The sequence below is a fragment of the Danio rerio genome, chromosome 5 (assembly GCF_052040795.2).
Source record: "Danio rerio strain M-AB ecotype USA chromosome 5, GRCz13ab, whole genome shotgun sequence".
NCBI lineage: Eukaryota > Metazoa > Chordata > Actinopteri > Cypriniformes > Danionidae > Danio > Danio rerio.
In genome coordinates, this window is record NC_141025.1 from 62,857,199 (window position 1) to 62,879,746 (window position 22,548).

The 22,548-nt window shown below is 34.1% G+C and overlaps 1 protein-coding gene and 1 long non-coding RNA gene across 8 annotated transcripts in view; one reads left to right on the forward strand and one right to left on the reverse strand.

Moving 5' to 3' along the window:
* The window catches only part of LOC141385627 (uncharacterized), a 41,019-nt gene extending 26,475 nt beyond the window's left edge, over positions 1-14,544 (forward strand). For 2 of the 6 annotated variants that reach the window (XR_015491874.1, XR_015491876.1), the window contains 2 exons: positions 4,663-4,927; positions 13,919-14,544. This is a non-coding gene — a long non-coding RNA (uncharacterized LOC141385627). Of the gene's footprint in view, positions 1-4,662; positions 6,177-13,918 lie in introns of those variants that run through there. The other 4 variants (XR_015491875.1, XR_015491877.1, XR_015491873.1 and 1 more) reach the window with 2 other exon arrangements.
* On the reverse strand, positions 5,500-12,652 carry tbx2a (T-box transcription factor 2a). 2 transcript variants are annotated; one of them, NM_001102384.2, is given in 7 exon segments: positions 5,500-6,990; positions 7,315-7,919; positions 9,379-9,545; positions 9,638-9,714; positions 10,234-10,380; positions 10,926-11,193; positions 11,894-12,652. In NM_001102384.2, coding segments are annotated over 7 exon segments (2,061 nt in total). In that variant the 5' UTR covers positions 12,253-12,652; the 3' UTR covers positions 5,500-6,552.
* Positions 14,545-22,548: the final 8,004 nt, after the last annotated feature.

The following is a 22,548-nucleotide window of genomic DNA, read 5'->3' on the forward strand; positions in this document are numbered from 1 at the left end:
GCTGTAATGTTATAACAGAGATACTTCCTGGTGATGTGGAGCTCATCTGCGAATCACAGAACATAATGTTAGCTGACCAATCAGAGGGTGGGTCTTCAGAGGAACTAGGAAATAGGACAGTCATTTTCATGTTAGCTGAGTATATGAAAGAATAATGTGATTTTGTACAAATAAAGCATAGGTACAGGTTGCTTTGCACCCCATAAACATAACCAAGCCTTAAAAATACACTCTGGACCACCCCTTTAAGGCTAAAAGTACCTCCTAGCTTGCCCATTTTAGAAAGTCTTAAAACAAGGGGCGGTTCAGTCCTAAACATTTGTCTATAAGTATTTTCATAGCATTTTAGCAGAAAAATAACTCCTTAAACAGTGAACCATTAGAAAAAGTGAATAGGATGACTAAATAAGTAATACCAAATCACAAACTATTCTTTTTGCGGTTTTAAGCAATCTGCTTTAAGTTGGAATGTAAACATTTGAAAACTATTTTAACACACTACGTTTTTAACTAGTTTAATTTGCTTTCAGTTAAGTTTTTTAGGTTTTTAACATTTATTTCAAATTGTACAAACAATTATATTAGCAAAATTGCATTTAAGCATATATATGTTTTGTAAATACACATTTATTAAGACCAAAATATTTAATATTAATTAATTTTTTCAAACATTTTTACAGAATTATTTTCCAACAAAACACATTAACTTAACTTACATTTGAAGAACATCTTTATTTAATGTCTAAAACACTATAATCAAGAAACATTCTTTTTAGAATGTAATTCTTCTCTTAGCCTGGCAACATATTATCATTTTTATAACTAAATCTCCGACAGAGAATCCTTGGTTGATAAAAGCCAATCACTGTGTGCATAGTAATCATGTTGGCATCATCCATACCAACAAGGTTGACCTTCTTAGATTAAAACTTATCTATAATCCTTAATAAAAGTTTGTCTCAGCAGCTTTGTGAACAGAAAGCTCTTGGCTTAAAGCTTTTACTGTTATTTAGGAGAACTCTTAGTGTAGAGATAAAATGTTTTGTGACTGGCCGTTGCTCTTGGCGACTTCTAGAGCATTTTGTAGCAGATTTGTGATGTAATTCTCTATTTCCTTGAGCACTTTTGCATAGGATTGCTATAACATTCGAAGTAACTGTTGAAGTGTTTTGTCACAGAATGTTTTCATGTGGGGTTTTACTTTCGAGTTCTAGTACTAAATTTGCAATACTGAAGGGTCAATAACAAATAAAAATAGGGAATGGGATATAACGATTCAATACAGTGAAAAGTTGTATAAATGAAAAGTTGTGCTTTAATCGATTAGATCCTAATTAGTTTGGCATCTTAACTGGTTTTTATCATCATATTTAAAAAAAGTTTCTACTAGTTTTATCACTAGTTAACAATGTCAAAGAAATCGAGAAATCTACTAAAAACATATTCTATTTTTAACGCAATCTGAGACATGTACTGAATGTATTCACCAATGCATACTACATCTCACAGCAATTCATAGATTTTTGGTTTAGTGGCTAATTCGGATAAATTTGATCTCATTGTATGATCTCATTTCTGCAGTTTACCATGGATTTGCTCATTCCCCAGTGATGATTGGAATTAGGGGTGGGGTTAATCCGCAAAGAAAATTATATTATATTGTACATGCTCTCACCATGCTTGTCATTGTAAAGCCATATATACAGTTGAAGTCAGAAGTATTAGTCGCCCTGAATTATTAACTCCTGTTTATTTTCTCAAATTTCTGTTTAACAGAGAGAAGATTTTTTCAACATATTTCTAAACATAATTGTTTTAATAACTCATTTCTAATACCTGATTTATTTTATCTTTGCCATGAGGACAGTAAATAATATTTGACTAGATATTTTTCAAGACACTTCTATACAGCTTAAAGTGACATTTAAAGGCTCAACTAGGTTAATTAGGTTAACTAGGCAGGTTAGGGTAATTAGACAAGTTATTGTATAATGATGGTTTGTTCTGTAGACAGTCGGAAAAAAAATTTTGCTTAAAGGGGCTAATAATTTTTGGGAGGGGGGTAATAATTCTGACTTCAACTAGATATTTTTGTAATGTTTAAATCTGATTAAAGAATCTGAATGAAGAACCAATCTTTTTTTCAGAATAAAAGTATTTACTTAAAACTATAACGTTTCAATGTTGCCTTTAAACAAAAATTAAGCAAATATATTTATTAAAATAATATTTTAGTCACAGAGCAACTTTTGAAATGAAAAGGTAATACATTAAAACGCATGCAAAATATTGCAAAATTACAAACTACAACATTTCAGCAAAATTGTATATATTTTTTGTTTTTATTGATTTTTGATATTTTTTAAACTGTTGTTTCCTATTTTTTCCCTAACATTTAAATTTGGGCTACTAATTGTTGAACCATCACTGTAAGTTATTTTGTTAAATTAGTTTTAAATTTGGCTTCAGTACTGACTAAACTAATGTTTACATACAAATATGATATTGTAAAGCATCCTGTAAATATTCATTTAAATTATTCATTTAAATTAGAGATTTGTGAGTTGTGTACTGTATATACAAACAGAAGATATGAGAATAACAACTAAGAATTCTTTTCACCTAAAGATTAATAGATTTTATCAGGTTACTTCATTAGTTATGTTGTTAAATTAGTTCCAGCTTTGGTACTGATTATGTACACAAACATCTTATTGTATAGCATCCTGTAGAAAGTGTTGACTTATAAGAGAGACCTGTTAGGGGTGTGCTCATTTATGGTGAGCACTATATACTGTATGTTGGATTAAATTTAACAAAATAGCTTAAGATTATGTTAAAGTTAGCACAGCTCAATACACATGTAAGGTAATAATATTAAATAAAATTGCAATCATAAAGAAAGATCAAGAAAACCATTAAAATATTAGATTTAGTCGAACATTTAAAGTTTAGATTTTTATTTTTTGCAACTCATTAGAATTGAAAGGTACAATATTTTTATTCTAAAATATGATAGGTGACCAGACTTTAATGAATATAATTTAATTAAGATCGGAGTTACATAGAGACTGTATTCCCAAGCAAACACAATAGTTAAAGTAATGTTTAAAGTATGTTTGAAAACACAAGCAGGGCTAAAAACATTTACTAATTTTTAAGGCTAAAAATTAAAGCTACATTTTTGAATGTATGACCAAAAACTCTGGCCTTGCATGTTGATATACGGAGCTTTAAGCCATTTTTCTTAAGAGACTCAGTAGGCTAAACTGTAATTGGTTTCCAACTCAAAATGAAATCATTTGATGTTTAGGTTATCAAATATTGTTAAATTGACATCATTAGTCCCATGTGGCTTAGTCAAAAGCTGCTGGTCTAAATAAATGTGCAAACTATACTGTCAGATTTGCATACATTACAAATAAACAAAAACAAAAATGGTTAGAGGTTTCCTTGAATCTGACAGTAATCACTTCAAAAAAAGCTGAACCATCTAATGCCATTGACTAATTTGTGACTGATGCATATGTATTTATTTTTACATGTAAGTATTTAAATGTAACTTTATTACATATGGAGAATCAAAAGTCATATTGTTCTCTAAATTATTAACACATCTTGGTGAACAATTTGAATAAATGCACAAACAGCTGTTTAAAATCATACTAAAACAAATAAACTTTCCCAGTGATGGGTTGCAGCTGCAAGGGCATCCGCTGCGTAAAACGTGCTGGATAAGTTGGCATTTCATTCACTGTGTCGACCCCAGATTAATAAAGGGACTAAGTTGAAAAGAAAATGTATGAATGAATGAATGAATGAATGAATGAATGAATGAATGAATGAATGAATGAATGAACCTCCAATAAATATGGTTCATGTTACATTGCTTACCAGCAGAGGGCGATATGATTTTAAAAACTGTGATAACCAACACTTCAATCATAAGAATAGCAGGCAGTCTATGCATTTAGTGTGGGTAATGCAAATGCATTAAGCACAGAAATTTAATCTTAAACAAATAATCAAAAGACCCTTAAACTATACACATTACGACAGTCATACTTTTCCTTGTTTGGTTATCAGTAGCGTAATTACATAACCTGAAGCAGTGCTTGATGATCACTCGGTTGAAGGTAACAAACAGATTTTTTTTCCCCACAGAAAAATCTAACGTCATTAAAAGTTAAAGCACAGTTTAAGGTTATCAAATGTTTCATAATTTAGACTTATGAACGAGTTTCTGTCAGTAATTTTCAGGGTGTCAGAAGCTACACGCTTACAAAATATAGCTACCAGATAGACTTACAAAACATACCATTGAGTAGTTGTTATAGTAATGAATAATAATCAAATTATAATATGCATACTGATATTTAACTTCTGTATGTGGTAAATTAACTAACAGTGTACCTAGGTTTTAAGCACAGGAATTTGCCGTGTGTAGAGCTGAGAGGGATAGACATGCACTCATTCTTCAGTTGTGTGGGACTCTTCTGAGGCGGCTATTGGAGCCAAGTGATCAGTCATTGACTAATTGTTTCAGACAAACATTTTTTTCTCCATGAGAGTACAAGGTCGAGAATTTGGCTCTGTTAATTGGACGTAACAGAATGTAACAATGGGCTCTCAATAAAACGAGTTTTGTGATTATGGTTTTAGAAAGAGAAGAAAAGAGGCGAGGGGGCTCTCTAATTACCAGCCAGGACTCTGGAGATCCCGTCAGCCATTGTGCGCGGGTGTGCAGAGGCTGTGTGGCCGGCAGGCAGGCGACAGGCGCCGGATTGTGGACAAAGGACTGTCTGCTGCTGAGGCTGTGAGGCGTCCCCGACGCAGCGATTAACCCTTCCACCAGGACGGTGACATTTTTTATCGACTGTCTGTCCTCCCCCACCCGTGGAATAATGGTACAGTAGAGATGTAACAGGTGACTAAGTTGCACAGACGACGAATACTAAACTATAGTCCTAACCCACAAACAACACCTTGTACCCTTTTTATCCAAGTTGTAAACGAGTTCTTATGAAATCAAGGATGGAAAAGTTTTAAAAAAGATTTCCAACCTCTGTCTAATTTTTACTTTACCACATAAAGCAGTATCTAATTCATGCGTTAAGAACCTTTAACGTCCATGGTTTAATTCGACAAAAGGTTCTGCAATGTGGAAGTACTTTCGGTTAATCAAAATGCTCTCCAGTCTCTTTTTTACACTTTGCAAAAAGGTTATTTGTGGAACCTATTTTTCCTTATTACCGTGAAACCCCGATTTGGATTTTAAAAGAGCGACTTTATAAACATTTGATTTTAATTTTAATTGATTTGTCTCAACTACGCTATTTTGTCAGTAAACTACATCCCTGATCAACAGATGGCGCAGCTGCATCAGATTTAGCTTCTGATAACTGCAAAACGTCGACCTATGTGTTTAGTCAGCACACACGCTGCATTTTATTTAATCAAGTGAGTAAAATGTTTGATAGGCCTATACATTTTCACAAATATTTTAGAATTCCAGTATCACGCAACAAAAAAGCATACGAGATTAATGCATCTCGTAGCGCTAAGACTGAAAAATGACGATTTAGCCTTCTGAACATTGCGGCAGTCTTATTTGCACTGCCTCGTTTTTACAGACAATATGCATCCTCAAATTCACATAAATAAACTGATACAACGAACTAAAACACTTTCGTTTTATTTAAACCGAGAGAATGCAACAAAAACGATCATTTACCCGAAAATCCAGCACCTAGATGTTTAAACATAGGTCTCATAAGACTGCACATGACCTTCTCAATGCGAGATTATAAAGAAACCTGAGTTTTCCTTGTCTATGGACCATCACTGAGTTTAAACATCTTTTGTTGAATTTAGCTATAAATGTGATAGCTGTTAATTGTCACCAGAGATTTAAATTTACAGTGGCTTTTCTTTATAGCCTATCTTTCAGGATACCACAAACATAACACATTCGTTTTCCTGCTATCAAGCGCTAGATAATGTTCATATTTGTAAATGGTAAAATATATAAATGTAACAAATCAAGACCTTATAGTATTTACACACCAATGTACAGTTTAGAATAAATTAAAATTCTTCTCATTCAGTCCATTAACCTTATTTACATACGTGTTTTAGCCTACTTTTATTAGCTATTATAAATAATAAAAAAACAAGTCCCAGACAAGCAATTTAAACGTAGATCATTCTCAGTTGTTTTCGCATTGCTGCGTTTACGGTCCTTTTTAAAATACTCAGAAAAGTGTGGTTCTAAAAGGTTTTCAATATAGATGAATACTTAATACAAAGAGTCCAGAAGTTTTGCGCTTTATGTCACAATATGTCTTTGCCAAATCAAAGACGTTCCTTCTTTATAATTAGCAATGTAGATCCAAAAATGGTGCGTAACAAGTTCTAATCGAATTCCAGGAATGGGCCCATAGAATATGTTCCGATGTCTGAACCATATCTTCAAACGGCAAACTGTATCTTTTCACTGAATTATAGTTAGGAAGTTAGAAAGAAATCGTCGGTGGTTGTGGTATCATGGAGTCACTTTGGTGAAACACTACGAGGTGATGCGTCTCTGTGTTTCTCCAGTCCGCTGACTAATCTTTGTATATTCTGCAGTTCATTAATGGAATCCTTCCCTGACGATTTAGGAGATCCCGTATTCTGGCCGTTTCCGGTTTTATGGCTGTGGTGCTCTGACATAGGACTGCTCTCCCTGCTGCCTGATTTTGATGACTCTGATTCCGCACTCATAGTGCTTGGTATGCCGGTAGTGAGCAGACCGGAGCTCTGCGAAAAAGACATTGGGATCTGATAAGGGCTGAATCGCAACCTTGGCCGCGTGTTATTGAGAAAGGGGTTCCGACTGAGAGAGGACGCGGCGCTGCCTGCGGGGAGAGCAGAGGCCGCTGCAGCTGCAGCCGCCATGTAGGTGTATGGGTAGGGAAGCAATCCTCCGAACGTTGGCATGGAAATACCCTGAAATGAAAAAAAAGAAGATAAGTCATTATCAAACGAAATTGGATAAATGAATATTAGACAACCGCAGTCAATTCTTTGCACATTTACTGAGCCATAAAATAATGTACAATATTGTTACCAATTATAAACAAATTCAAATTCACTAAATTCAAATTCAGCTTTTAAACTTTTTTTCAGATGTAATATTGTCAGAAAACAAATAGAACAGTCTGAGGCTCAGAAATATCTATTTCTACTAAATATGCTAGAGATTAGAAAATATCTATTAAAAATATTTCATTGTTATCTATAATGATATTGCATATCATAAAAATATCATACCTGAGATGCAAGCATATGTTGTGATAGGTGGAATGGGAAAGGATTGGGTGAGCTTGTACTCTGAGAGGAGAGGCTGCCATTCTCTAGTCCACTTGCTCCAGACATGGAGGCTAACAAGTGTCCCATGCCCATGGTTGAGAAAGCACTGGGAGTCATAGCAAATTGCCCGGGGTGAAATAAGAGTGATTGTCCTGAACTCAGTGGGTTAAAGAAATGTTGATTGTGTAAACCAGAGAGGGCTAGACTTTGCAAGTGACTTGCGCTGAAATGTGATGGGTTCTCTGTTTGAACCATCAGAGGAGAAAAGCCATCTTTGACTGTGCTCATGCCTACAGAGTCTGCTTCCTTTTTGGAGGAATCTTGATCTTTCACATTTCTAGCATCCAGTTTGTCCTTGTCCAAGTGTCTGATGCTAAAGGCAGAGTCATTCTCTTTCCTCGAATCTGAGTAGTCCCCTTTCTTTTCTAGGTTCAATCTGTCCTTGACTCTGTCCTCGCAACGTGGGCTGAATGGTGATTGTGGTCTCTGTTCTGGACTACTGACTCTGATCATTCCATCATCGTGCTGGTCAAGTTCATTGTCACTTTCATTGAAGTTTTTGTCTTCTGGAAAAACAAATGTTAGGCACATCAGATTTTAAAAACCAAAGGAGTTGTTCCTTTATTAAGTTACATAGTTATTTCCACTCCTTAAATAACACACCAACTTGCATCTGTTTAATTACTCCCATTGATTATACAAGGATGGATGAAATGTGCTTTCCGTGCCAATTACTTCCTTCCTCTTCCACGGCACAATGAGTGTGATTTCATGAAATGTTTGACATTTGGGTAGTCTGAAGGAAACATTTTAATGAGCTCTTAATTGCTTGAGATGAAATTCAGAAGAAAAATTAGCTGACCCAATGCATGAGACATTCTCTCCATGGCACTTTTTTGTATATCATGAACTTAAGATGTGGCTTGAAGATTAATAACTTAGTGAGTGATCCTACTCTCATAGGAATTCAATAGGTATTGTCTTTTTTAGCAAATTTTTACAAATATCAGTTTGTTTCCATATATGTATCTAGTTATATTTTGTGCATTACTTACCAATGCATTCTACTAACCAAACTTATTCCCAGCAAATTTCATATCATCATTCAGTATAAAACATAGTCATAACTTGCTTAAATTTATGTAAAGCATATGTATAAAAAAAATGATCAGTTAAATAACAGGAATACAATTCATATTTTGCACCCAAACACATTGTGCTAAATAGTGCAAATAGTAAATTAAATAGTAAATTAAAAAGGGTAATGTTATATTTAGGCATGACAGTGCTAAAAAACTAAGGCAAAGGCTAAAATATTTTATTAATAAAGATTAACTGCATTGCAAAACTTATAAAAAGAATCCACACTTCACAGTATTTTAAGGTTCTTATAACATTGTTTAGCCTATAGGACAGGTATTATTAAAAGTAACAGACTGGATAAACACATGCAATTACAACAATAATTGAATGGGCTGCCAGGTAAAGTTGAAAGACTATGAAATTATGAAAGCATTTTCTATAAGTTTAGTTCGATGTCTCTTTACCTAATAATAATAATAATAATAATAATAGTAATGATAAATTAGTTTAATGTAGTTAACTTTAACTGTTAAGGTAGATAAAGTATGGTGGAAATAATGCGAGAAACCAGATACTGGAACACACCAGGCAGACGGTTCAAGAAGACTGTAACTAAATAACAGCTGGATGTAAACAATGACTCCGTAAACATATCAATCAATTTATTCTCTTTCAGTAGCTTTGACTTAAAAGACAAGATTTAAAAATAATTTGGTTCGGGTCTTATTTAAAATAAATAAATAGAATAATAGCAGTAATTATTTTAAAATACCGAACAAAATTATTCTTCATTATAAAACTTTAATCGAACGCATGGTTGTAAATGCCAAGAAAAAAACTTCGAACGCGTTAATTGTTGGAATTAAGAAATAGCCTGAATATGATCAACATTAAAGACTAAATTACAAAAATTTCAAGTGACATTGCAAAGCATGCCTTTACCTCTAGATCTGGTAAATTTCAGTGGACTTGTTGCTGGTCCAGTCGGTGAGTGAACTGAATCTCTCCCAGTAGTTTGTTCGCAAGATGAGTCGTCCGAATCTCCTCCATCTCGATCTACTTTGCATTGATCATCATACATGCGCATTGAAGGCATGGCTAATTGTTTTCTGAAATTTAAACTGAAATCGGTTTACTGTAATAACCAAATATTTGTGTTTTGAACATATTGAATCGTTCATAAAAATATTTAGCAAAATACCTTTTTTCTCTTCTTCCATTGCCAGTGTCTCTGAATCCTTTTGCAAATGGATTATTATCGATTTTCAGTTGTGTGATCTATAATAAAAAAGTGAAATCACATTTAGGTCATTACATTTGATCATGCTTTCATTGAAATGAGATATATTAAATTAACAGAACATTTTTTTTCCTGTGGCTGCAATTTGTTGTTTAAATAAGTTCAAATTAAACAAATTATCTAATTAAATAATAAATAAAAACGTGGCCTAAAGCATGTCCTGATTTTTCTACAACGGCTGGCTGAATTGTATTGTGAAAGATTGCCAATTTATAATTAGTCTAAATAATCAAAAGTAATCGTTCATTCGAATTCATTGTGTTGTTACCATCACATTTGACTTCCTTTTTTCACATTTGATCGATATTCTCTAGCTTCTCAAGTTCCATACAGGCAAGCATTGTGTCCGTTATCAATAAATGGCCTGTATAACGTTAGTATATTATTGTTAGTTTTCTGTTGTCAATAATTTGACTACAAATAACTGAAAAACAAAAACATCATAAAAGCCAAATAAAAACACACCTTTTAAGCTACGTTTAAGTACTCCAACTTACCTTGTCATTCTGATATGCAGTGACAGCTATAAAATCGGTCTCGGGGAATACATATGTCCTGAAGGTGCTATAAGGAAGCTTCAGAATGTCGTTGGCTCTAACGATATGAAACCTGGGTTGGTATTTGTGCATTGAATTTAGAATAGTCTGAAAGAAAATAAAATAAAGTTATACGGTCAATAAGAAAATCAGCGACATCAAAACACTTAAAAAGAGACAAAACACTAAATGTCGGCGACTGCTGTGTTTTATGTATCTTTATAATGTGATCTTGGAGGTGATTGCTGAGACAGGCCTTTAGTGTATAATCTTTGTATTATTATTATTATTATTATTATTTGTATTTTCGGGCCTTGTTTTAGGCTATAGCTAAAATAGATTGCATTGCAATTTAAATATTTTGTATGTTAGAATATCGTAAGTAACAAAAATTACATTTGAGACAGCTTTTCATTCATGCTTCATTTAGTCAACACTTCCTAAAACATGCTAAAAATCCAAATGCACCCTAAAATGTCCAAAGACCATAGCGTAATTTCCCAATCATCTTTGCTTCTTGATCATAGATAACCCAACTTTATTCACCGTATACCCTTTGTTGTTCTTGCAATGAATGGAAATTACATAATAAGAAAATAGGAAGAGTTTCTAATAACACATTTAGATTTACATACAAGAAAAAAGTAACTTACAAATCCATGTTTATCCGAAATATTGTTGGTGAGCTTGAGTTTATGGAAAGCAACAGGTTTTGCCATCCACTGTTCACCAGTAGCCGGGCTATCTGGGTGAATGTACATTCGTTTGGGCATCTCCGGATCGGCCTTTCCTGCGACCATCCATCGAGAGTTGTGAAATTTGTACCGACAGTCATCCGCCGCAACAATATCCATCAAAAGTATATACTTGGCTTTTTTGTCCAGGCCGTTCACCCGCACCTTGAACGGAGGAAACATTCTCCTATGGACGAAAGAGATATGATGGTGGGTCTGGGGCCGAATTTATTTAACATTTTTAGAAGACATTAAATAAATTTCTGATTGGATATAAATGCAAATAACTAATTTAACTATACCTTTCCCGTTATAACCATAAATAAATAAATAGCCAATGTTTTGCTTGTTTGGAAAAGGGCAAAACATGGCTATTTATTGTTTATATAAACATTTACCGACTATATTTACAAAGTCAAAAGAATTTTTTACATCTTTATAATTCATGTAGACTTGTTATTTAGACATGCTTGTCGATAAAATATCGAAATAAATATATAAATTAATAAAATGTAGCCTACCAGCTAATAGTTGTTGTTTATTTTCACTTAAACACGTTCCCATCGTTTACAGAAAGATTTTGGTTACATTGGTTCAGAAACATTAGTCTATTTATATATTAGTGTTTTTATTTAATAGCCTAATAGATCGCATATAAATTTTATTTGAATACTGTCATGAATATATGCTATGTGGAACAATTCTTAGTCTACTCTCTTAAGAGGCTTCGATGCTATGTCAGCATCCAGTACATCTGAATTTTAACCGAGCAATATTTTATAATGTAAAGTATATTTTACGATAAAATAGACCCAACTCTTCGCAGAGTAATATAATAACATCACCCTATGCAGCATTCAATAGGTTAAATAATGTAAAGACCTTACCTTCCTGATTTAGTGATGACCATTTCTGTTCCAATTTTGTGGAATTGATCCCAAAGCTCCTTAGCTTCTAATGTAACTTTAGGATCGTCCTCAACATCCTCCTCTGGCTCGAGACCCTTGAAAGAGCGCAGATGAGCCGCCTGGTGGTGATGTCCAAGCGCCGCGTGTAAACCAGCTTCAGCCGCACCGGAGAGCGCATGATCCGCCAGCGGTTTACTGAGACCCGGTGGTAAAGTGAGCGCTGGAAAGAACGAAGGTTGAGCCGCCGCAAGGAAAGCTGACATGGGAAAGTCGGCCGGCCTGTGCGCGTGAAAAGGGTGATAAGCCATAGCGTTCGCTGTGAAAACTGGATCTCTCATCGGTGCATCCAAAAAGCCAGATGAATGTATAATATTCTAAAAAAAGAATTGCGCCTGTAAAAACAACTCGTAAGTCCGACTGACTGTCGCTCTCTTGCCACTGAAAGCCAGTGTTGATTTCACAGTAGTTGAAGAGGACTGGTAGGAAATGTCACTACCATTTGAGTATGTCCAGTTGCAGCACAGTGATAATATCCTTCAAAAGAGCAATATTGACACTTCGGTTCAGATTTACAGTTTTCCTGCTGCAATAGTCTCAAGATTTAAAGCAGCCCCAAAATCAAGGATGCGTAAGTCACGAGCACTGTTGAAGAATTGGAGGTTCTTCCCTGGCCACTGTGTAACTGTGTCTGTCTTACATGCCCCTTCTCACTGGATCTCCGCACTAATGAACCAGACCGTCTTGATTGCAGATTTTACGCATTCTGGACCAATTGTAGAGCTTCATAGGCGTGGTTTTGACAGCTCCAGCCAAGATCGTGGAAGGGGGGTTGACTGGAAGGTGTCGGAAGCATTTGCAGTAAGAAAACATGTCAACAGAATAAAATATTAACCAATGACAGAGTAAGGATCTGGAAACCCCACCCCCGCATAACCTAACTGAAGAATGGTCATCTGGCTGTAGGCAGCCGTGTAAGAGAGTGCTTCTCCCGGCTTGTGTTTCACCAGTATAAGAACCGTGTGCTTTCTGTAAGCTCCAATGCTAAACTTTTAGAAAATGCATTTAAAGTTGTATGTGACTAACATACAAAAAATATTTAATGTCGATTTAGTGTCGCTGTTTTAAACATTTTGGAAATATATAGCAGCAACCCACATTTCACGGATAACAAAATAATTCTAGACAACAAATGCAGTTATTTGTGTTTACGAAGACCTTAAACCGACCGAATGTAATATTTTAAAGTACTATATTCGCCTATTTTTTACCCTAGCGATCTTCCGTACATTGGTTTCAGGATGGGGGATACTCGTAAAAGCAGGGCGCATTTAAAAGCGAAAATAAAGAATTTAGAGGGAATAACGAGCTGTCACATAGCCTTTTTTTCCAATATACGCCTGCAACAAACTATCGATGAATCGATCCTTGATAGAGACATTGTATATTTTATTGTAGCAAATAATTGTAGATTCATCTTTTTTCATTTTACAGAGCTATTCACTGTTTGTAAAATCGGCCGACAGGGTACAGCAGAGTAACAATCTCAGCTTTAAAGCTCCACAAACAGTCGTGTACCTTTAAGAGGCTCGTCAACAGATTCTTGATTAAGTGGGACTCCGTTTGTTAAAGAGCGCTTGGCGCCAGTCTGCTTGAGTCCCACAATAAGAACCTACCCCTGTCAATTCATATTTACCCCCAAATTCTCAAACAGCGTTCACCGATCCACTCAATGTTCTCCATTGCTTAGTCTACATGTTGAAAAAAATCCAACGAAAGTTTTTTTTTCTTCTTCTGCCAATCTATTTCCGCTTTCAACAATTAATCACCCTAGTGAAAGCCAACATATGGAAGATTTGTCTGGTGTTTTGAATAGATGTCTGATCAGTTAGGCTACTTTGATAAAAAAGGACGCAAAACAGTTAGGATTGGTATTAATTCCACACGTTTTTCTCAGATTTGGAATCTTGCACAATGTCAACAGGAAATACACGTTGTTTCTTTCAGTGAACTCATTTCATTCTCTGAAATGCTTACGGTGGACTTCAGAAATGACTTACTGAAGAACCCAAAACAACAGAACTGTCCTGAGAGAGAGAGGGACATAGGTTGCTTCCGACTTAATGCCGTCAAATCTCAAGCCGCTCTGCGGGTTGAAGTTATAAGAGAGGATCTTGAGTTACGGGTCCAGGATTTTCATTCACGGATATGCGAAGACAACAGGAAGAGGACATCAGAATATTTTTATGGATCATCCTGTTTCGATATTTCAACTTTGGTAAGATCTATGATATAGCATTTAATGTGGACAAGCTTCATATTTCCGGTATAAATGAACGCAGGTGTATTTAGAAATTGTAATGTATTTACTTTAACATAGTATGCATCTATTCAAGGCATTGTTTCTAGCCATTAATTCCACATTGCGAAATAATTTATGTACTGCTTTGTTCTGCAATATCCTTGTAAGCTAAGTTAAACATAATTCGAATTATTTAAAATATTGTTTCTTAGCTGCTGTTTTTTTTTTATTTTTTTGTACAAGGATCCATTGTAACTTGTTTTAACATTAGAATTTTGAAAGTGTGTCTATTGACATTTGCACTGAATTGAAATAAAAACACATGAATTAATTTCATTTTCCTCTGCCTGTCGGTATGTATGTAAAGAGTTTGAGGATAGAAACAAATAAATTACACAACAGACAAATGTGAGAAATAACATCAACTTCACATTTTTATTCTAAAATATGTTAAAAAAAGAGGTTGCACGGATTAACCCCACATGAAGCAAGTTAATGATTTTACCATGTATATACTCAAGTTAATTATGTAAACAAAGATCCATGTAGTAGTCCAACTGATTTATTTGTTTAAGTAAATTTATGCTGAGACCCCTTATGAACAATGTCAATGTCAATGCAGGTGTTTTTAGGGAGCGCTTTCATTTAAACACTTGCTAATAATCTTTTTATCCTGATCACAACGCATACTATTTTAGATAACCCATCGAAAAGTCTTTTGAATCACCGTTATGTTAGATAACTGAGGTCAAACAAAGTTTTCAAATAAAAATACAAACTATAATGTTATTTATTTTAATGAATTTTTCTGAATAATGGTATTGCATTTGTTGATTTATTTTTTAATGGAAGAAATTTGTTTCATATTGTTTTGCAAACCTAAGCAATCACCTCTGCACAGCATCACACTCAAAATCCTCCAGCGCTGTATTTATCCTATGGATCAAGGTCTTGGCGCCAGACCGTTTAAGACCTGTCAAAGTTCTTCATATTTCTCTGGTCCACAGCAGAACCCCTCCTTCACACCGTCTTCTCAATTGCCCTGTAGTTCGTCTGATGCATGAGCATGCATATTCTGACACTTCTCGAAATTTACAATTTTTTCATATAGGCTAAATGTTTTCAAATTTGTGTAGAGGCTGAATATATTTATATGGTGTTGTTTCATCGTGATACAGTCATCTGTAAATGAAAGCATTTAGTTTATCATTAACAAAACTGAATGACAAGATACATTTTGCGTCATTTTCACAGCTGCAACAGCTTGTTTCTCTTTAAAAAAATATTTAACTGAGCCGTCATCAGTTTTAAGCTGCAGGTTATAGGTTGGATTTTCCTTTTGTTGTTTTTTAAAACAAAATTAGGCATATATTAGTATTAGGTTTTAATTATTTATAGTGTTATTATTATTTCTATTACCATCACTACTGGTATTTATTTAATTATATTTATTTATCTATTTTTATCATTGATAATGTCATATGTTGTTCTGCAAGAAGTTTTTTTTTATGTTTTATTTATTTATTTATTTTATTTATTTTTTTACTTTTGATGTATAATTCACGTTTGGCTTTTAAAGTTTTCAGTTTAAATGTGATTGAGCAGGTGAGCCAATACAATAAAACACATGGACATGTACTGTGGACAACAATCAAAAATCACATTATAGCTTAAATAATGCTGTTTTATGCTATTTCTAAGTTTGTTTGGCTCAGAGCAAAGATAACTAAAATTTTATTATTATTATCATTAAGACTGCTATCTACGGAGATAATGCAAAATAACATCAAGCCTTTTAGCTTTAACATAGCATTTTTGAATAGTCACGTGACTGGAAAATAAAATATAATAATTTGGTCTATATGATTGGTGGCACTCCTTGTCCGTTGTAAACACAACAGCTTTTATCCAGCGTCCAAAGTACACAAAAGAACAGAGAACAAGATTTAAACGTTCAGATATAAGAAAAACACAATATCAAATCATGTTAGCAATTCTGTTTTTTAATATGTTAGAATATTTAATAAAACTGTTTTTTATTAGTATCTCAAAAAATAGTTATTATTAATATAGTATTTTATATAGTAATTTGAAAAGTTTCTAATGAATTCGAAATTCAGTTCCCCGTAACATCATAAGGTCTGTGCTACATAGGCTAGTTCTAGATAAATAAATAACTTTTAAAAAGACCATCTCTCATCCAGCAATGCACAAAATTTTATTAGCCTATCAGTCCAACAGTACAGTATATGTTTTTTTAATTTTCCAATCAGGTCGAGGATTAGGTTTTACTTGCGGAATTCTAGTCAAAGTGCAAACATACAACCACGAATCATTCTTTAAGATAGAACTATTTAATCAATACGATTACATTTTGCATACGGCAAATTTCCATCAATAACATAAAAGAGATCAAATATTACACGCACACACACACACTAAGCAACACGTAGCCTGTCGTCTGCTGGCAGAGTAATGTCCAATAAACCAATATCAGTGAAAAGTACATGTTTAAGACCTTTTATAGATTTTCCATGCATCTGTTTTATAAATAGATTTGTATTTAAAATTAAAACACAACACAATAGAATAACATAACATGCTACTGATTCTTGTTTATATTCAACAAAAGAACATTATCGCGATTTTACCTGTAGAAGGTGAGGCAAATTCAGTCTACTAATAAAACATGGGTATTCATTGAAATTCTGGTAGATTAAAGCCTTTAAATATGTTTCTACTTGCACTTGATTTATAGATAAATACTGACGAAGGTTTTGTTTCAGAAACTCCATCATCTCCTGTCGTATATATTTAATAAGCTATTGAGTGCGAACCGTATTTGTTATTTGTAATTTGAAGATATATGATCACAAAACTAAACTTGGAAAAGCGCGGTGAATTACATTTGATTAAATAAATCAATGTATAAAAATAAAATGAATTTGAAGATGCAAAAATAAAACAAAAAAAAAAAAACGATATGACAATGCACAGCTTACGTTCCAATAAATGTGATTTGAGTATTATACAACAATCTAATGGTTGACTCATAACTGTTGCTCTGCGGATTAAGAGCTAACGTGTATTAACCAAAACTGATAAATACCCCGAATACTCTGCCGGGCACTTTCTGTTTATTCGTGGCTTAAAACGTATGTTCTCTGTTACAAATTTGCCTAGTACTGATTATTTACAATGCAAAAGAGGTCTGCTTTTAAAACCCTGTAATTGTCATGTTATGGCTTTCACAATTAGGCTACACCATGGTGCCTTCTGAATATATTTGATAACACTATTAAAATGGGCTTATATTTTAAGATTATCATGGTATGCATTGAACAGATTTCACAAACAACAGTTTTCCTTGGGCTTTCAGTAATATCACTGAAAAAAATTAACCAATCAAAACAAACAACAATATTTGAAGGCTTTTGTTAATTTTACACTAAACAGAGCGAATTGCAATATAAATTCAGAAGGAAGCAGTTTTGTAAAGACATTCATCTGCTTATTCTGTTAATCCATGTATCAAGTAGCCTATTGATTTATTATTTGTGCATACAATACATGCAAGTCTGTTGTTCATAGCTTAAAATTGCCTTTGATGAAAAATATTACTAGGCATGGTAAAAAAAAAATCCTTATTCCTTTTGTTTGGTTTTCAAATGGCGAAAAATGTTTGGGATGCCTTAAAAAGGTCATTCTTTCAGCCAGCCTCTGGATGAGATTCACCAGTGATCAAAGGCTGGCAGGAGTGTGGGGGAGAGTCAGCTCTCTCCTGAGTTGGATTGTAAGGTGAATGTATTAACTTCACAGGTCAATCTCACCCTACATCAACAACACCTCTCTGAGGAATGCTCTATAGATGTTTCTAATGGTCATTACAAATGCCTGTAACTTAGCTGCAGGAGTGTTCATTTAAGGAAATCCGTTGGAAATGTTGTCAGAATGGTTTATATTGGCAACAAAGGCTAATCTGTGGGAACTATTTTGTTAAACTTTTTTTGGTGCAGTTTCTTGAACACACGTACACGCGCTTATTTCTCTTTACTGACACTGCGGCCGTATGACAGGACACTTCTTATGTAGGAAGTGATCTCAGAGGTCCCACACAAGAGGAATGGCTCCCTGGATACTGAGGGCAATAACTTGTAATTAAAGCCATACGATGAGTTGAGACAAGAGGTGGGAGGACAGGTTATGTGACATTACTTTACTTTTCTCTTCTCTTCTCTTCTCTTCTCTTCTCTTCTCTTCTCTTCTCTTCTCTTCTCTTCTCTTCTCTTCTCTTCTCTTCTCCTCTCTTCTGATGGAGATTAGATTCAAATTCAATAAAAAAGTAGCATTAAGTTGACACCAGATGACAAACAATAGGAATAAATAGCCAGAAAGTAAGTGTGGAAAACAAAAATAGAAATAAATACTTTGGTTTATTGGAAAATTGTGAGATCACTCTAGTCTTTCACTTTCAAAAATTCCATATGTTAAGTACATTTAATTTCAAACACTCCACAACCATATCCTCTAGTGGCACTCCAAAAAATCCTAAAGGTATATTTATAAAACAATTGACAAACCCAACTTCTGGGTTAAATTTTAAATATGTACATAACCCATTTTTAACCCAACATTTGAATTTGTCCATATATTAGCCTAATGTAGGTTGCAATAAGATTATTTTAGAGTATTGGCATCCATCAGATGTTCACTTAAGAATCACACTGTAAATAATTTGGATACTCTTTGCATACTGTTTGTTGAATGCTCTGAATATGACGACACGAATGACAAATAATGCCTGACACTATTGATTTTTGTACATCACATGACCACATTGTTTAGTTTTAAAACAGGGGTGTCCAAACTCGCTCCTAGGAGGGCCGGTGTCCTAAAGTTTAGCACCAACTTAAACACACCTTTCTGAAAGTTTTTAGTATACCTAGAAAGAGCTTGATTAGCTAGTTCAGACTTGTTTGATTAAGCTTGGAACTAAAATATGCTGGATGCTGGCCTTCCAACTGAGTCTGGTCACTGGTTAAAATCAGTTGCATAGATGAATTTAATTATACCTTTATGCCCTTTTTCGACCCTGAAACTGTTGACCATCATTCACTTTTAAAAATTGAACATTTTCAATGAAAGGTTCTTTAAAGAAACATTTTTTTGCATAGTGTGATGTACACTTATTAAATCTAAAGAAACTTTATTCGCACTGTAAAGAACCTTTTGTGAAACAAAAATTTTTATGTATGTTGAAGATTTTTCATTGATGCCAATAAAGAGCCTATAATAGACAAAAAGTGTGGGTGCATTGTTTGAAATATATTTTTATATTTTACATGAGGTTCAAATAAAGTCAGAACTTTCCTTCAATTTTTTCCTGTGCCAAAATGAGTAAGTCTGTTTGTTTTCTTCATACAGCTCAAGGTCAGCATATAACTCTGTCTCCTTCCCGAGTCCTGACTGTCCTCAATAAATTGTACACTGGCTGCTTAAACGCACACTGGGAAAAAAGAAGGACAGGAGACAGAAAATCAGTGAAAGATGACACACACAAAGGACGGAAAAGGTGTTCTGCATTTTCTCAGTCACCATTTGGAGAGAAATAACGACCGGCAACTCTACATCCAACCATTTTCCAAGCCCTGAATGATCAGCTCCATCTCTAGTAACATCAGAGAAGAACGCAGGCAGGAAGAGGGCCATCAATCTCCCTCGCTTTCACCTCTCCGGTCACAGTCCACACCTGGGACACATTTGACATTATGTTAGGTCACCCTGGGCTCTGACGGAGTCACTGCAAGGTCGAAACTGTAAAATTGAAATCCTATTTAAAAGCTAAGACATCACTGAGATTAACTTTATTTCGCTCGTAGAGGTAGCTCGGATTGCACAAAAGGCCGTGCAGATGTGATGAGAAGTTAGCTTGTAGCGAAGCGATAGCAGGTTAGATGTTACAACAATTGAAGAGGACTCTGTGATTGCCAAGAGATGGGAGGAAGAAAGATTATATACGGTTCATGACACTGAGTATTTCTGTCAGGGGCATAACAATGTTTCGGCAAAATAACACAGCCAGGACGGAACCGCAATTTAGCTGTTTATTTATGTTTAAAGGGATCATCATTTACTCATGTGGTTTTAAACCTGTGAGATTGACTTCCTTTTCCTTAAAAAATAAGTTATTTAGAAGAACTTTTCAACTGTTTTTTTTTTTTTTTTTTTGCCAAATAAGTAGTCACTGTGATCCAGTGTTGTATTGGACCCTATAGACTTTCAGTGTTTGGAGAAAAAACTAAAAACTTCAATCCCACTTTATATAATTAAGTGGAATAACTGCTAGACACTTGCATCAAAAGATAGGTGATGGTGTACTTATTGCGTTCATACTGTGTTGCACAACACCTGTAGTGCTATTGAGGCGGGAAGGTTTGGTTTAGTTTTTGTGGTATGGGTATAGGTTTAAGGTTGGGTTATGTTGTAAGAGATAGTCAACAGCCTACTTTGAAATTTAATTACATTTGTAGTTGCAATCAGATATATATTTTAAATATAAGTACAATTTAAAAACATGTATGTACATAACAAGTACATTGTACCAAATTAGTAGACCTAGTTTAAAAGTAGGCTACACAGTAATTAAGGCCATTTAATATAAAGTAAGAACAAAGCTTCAAATAATTTTCCTGTAATAAATCCATGTTGCTCAAAAGCAAAATGCTTAAAACAAGAAAAACAAACAATGAGGTATGACGTTTTAGGCTACTTAATTAAATAGTTATCAAGAGACAAGATTTCATATCTTCAAGTGATTTAATTTAATGTCATCTTGATTTCACAAGAATAAAATGAAATAAAACATTCCCTGCAGGCACAGGAAGTAAACATGACGTCATATTGATGATGTACCCCAACATACTCCAACATCGTGGGGACGTTGGATTTTGTTTGAAAAATTAAATCAGGTTGACGTCAGTGTCTGATGTCCAACCTAAAATTCTAAAATCAACCAAATATCAATGTCTAATCATGTTACACATTGACATTGTGTGGACGTTAACACTCTGACATCTATTAGATGTAAAATTTTGGTCACTTTTCAACACAACTTAAAATCAACCATATACAAATGTAATTCGACATTGTTATTGGACGTCCAAAAAAACGTTGTCCTTAGACTCTGGCTAGACATTAAATTTTGGTCCACTGACGTCATGACCTAAATCTAACCAAATATTAACATCTTATGATGTTGTGTGCCTGCTGGGTTAAAACTGAATTTTAATTATAAAGTCAGAATTGCTTTTATTCTGCTTTTATTCTAGTTGAAATCAAACAAGAGACTTTCTCCAGAATAAAAAATATTATAGGAAATACTGTGCAAAATTCCTTAGACTGTTAAACATGGAAAATATTTGATAAAGAAAAGATTATTCACATGAAGGCAAACAATTTTCACTTCAATTGTATGTGCATGTATTTTTTTCTTCATTAACACTTAACGAACATGCTGAATGACCACACTCGCTTCCACAAATTTGAGTTGTGTATGGTTTTATCGGTTGTAATCTGCAATGATATCATTTTCTCGGCCAAAGATCAGGCCCAGTCCCACTCTGAGCTCTAGGAATGTGAGTGTGGCTCATTACTCTAAAGGACTTAATCTGGTGAACAACACTAAAGACCTAAAAGCCTTTCTTGTGTGGCCTAATGCACCCACATTGTGAGACTTTTCAGACACTGGACTGCAGCTATTTGACTTTTTCTTCCCCCAAATTCACATCGGTCTGCTGCTTTAGAGCTTAAAAAGTGAATGTGACTTTTTAATTTCAAACAATTCACAGTTTGATCATTTGTTCATCTATGCCTAAAAAAAGCAATTGTTCAGAATCTAAACAATATCAGCAGATCAATGTTCTTTGACTAATGTCTTCGTGCTGTCGATTGATTAAACATACTGGTGTAAAAAATACAGAAGGAAATTCAGCTTCACTAAAAAAAAAATCAAAAATGATTCCTTGGATTTACACATTTTTACTTTAAAGTTAAGTGTTTCTAAACAATTTATTTGGACTGAATCTAAACAAACAAATTAAGTTAAACATACTAAATCTAATTTGTTTGTTTTAATTCAACACATATAAGTTGTTTGCAACAGTATTGCAGACATGATTATTTTCAGTGTTTTAAAAAATCAATAATAATGTGTTCTATTAACAGAATTGAGAACAATAGGGTTAGTTTACCAAAAACTGAAAATTCTGTCGTCATTTACTCACTTTTCACTTGTTAAAGTCTATTTGAGATTCTTTCTTCTGTTGAATACAAAAAG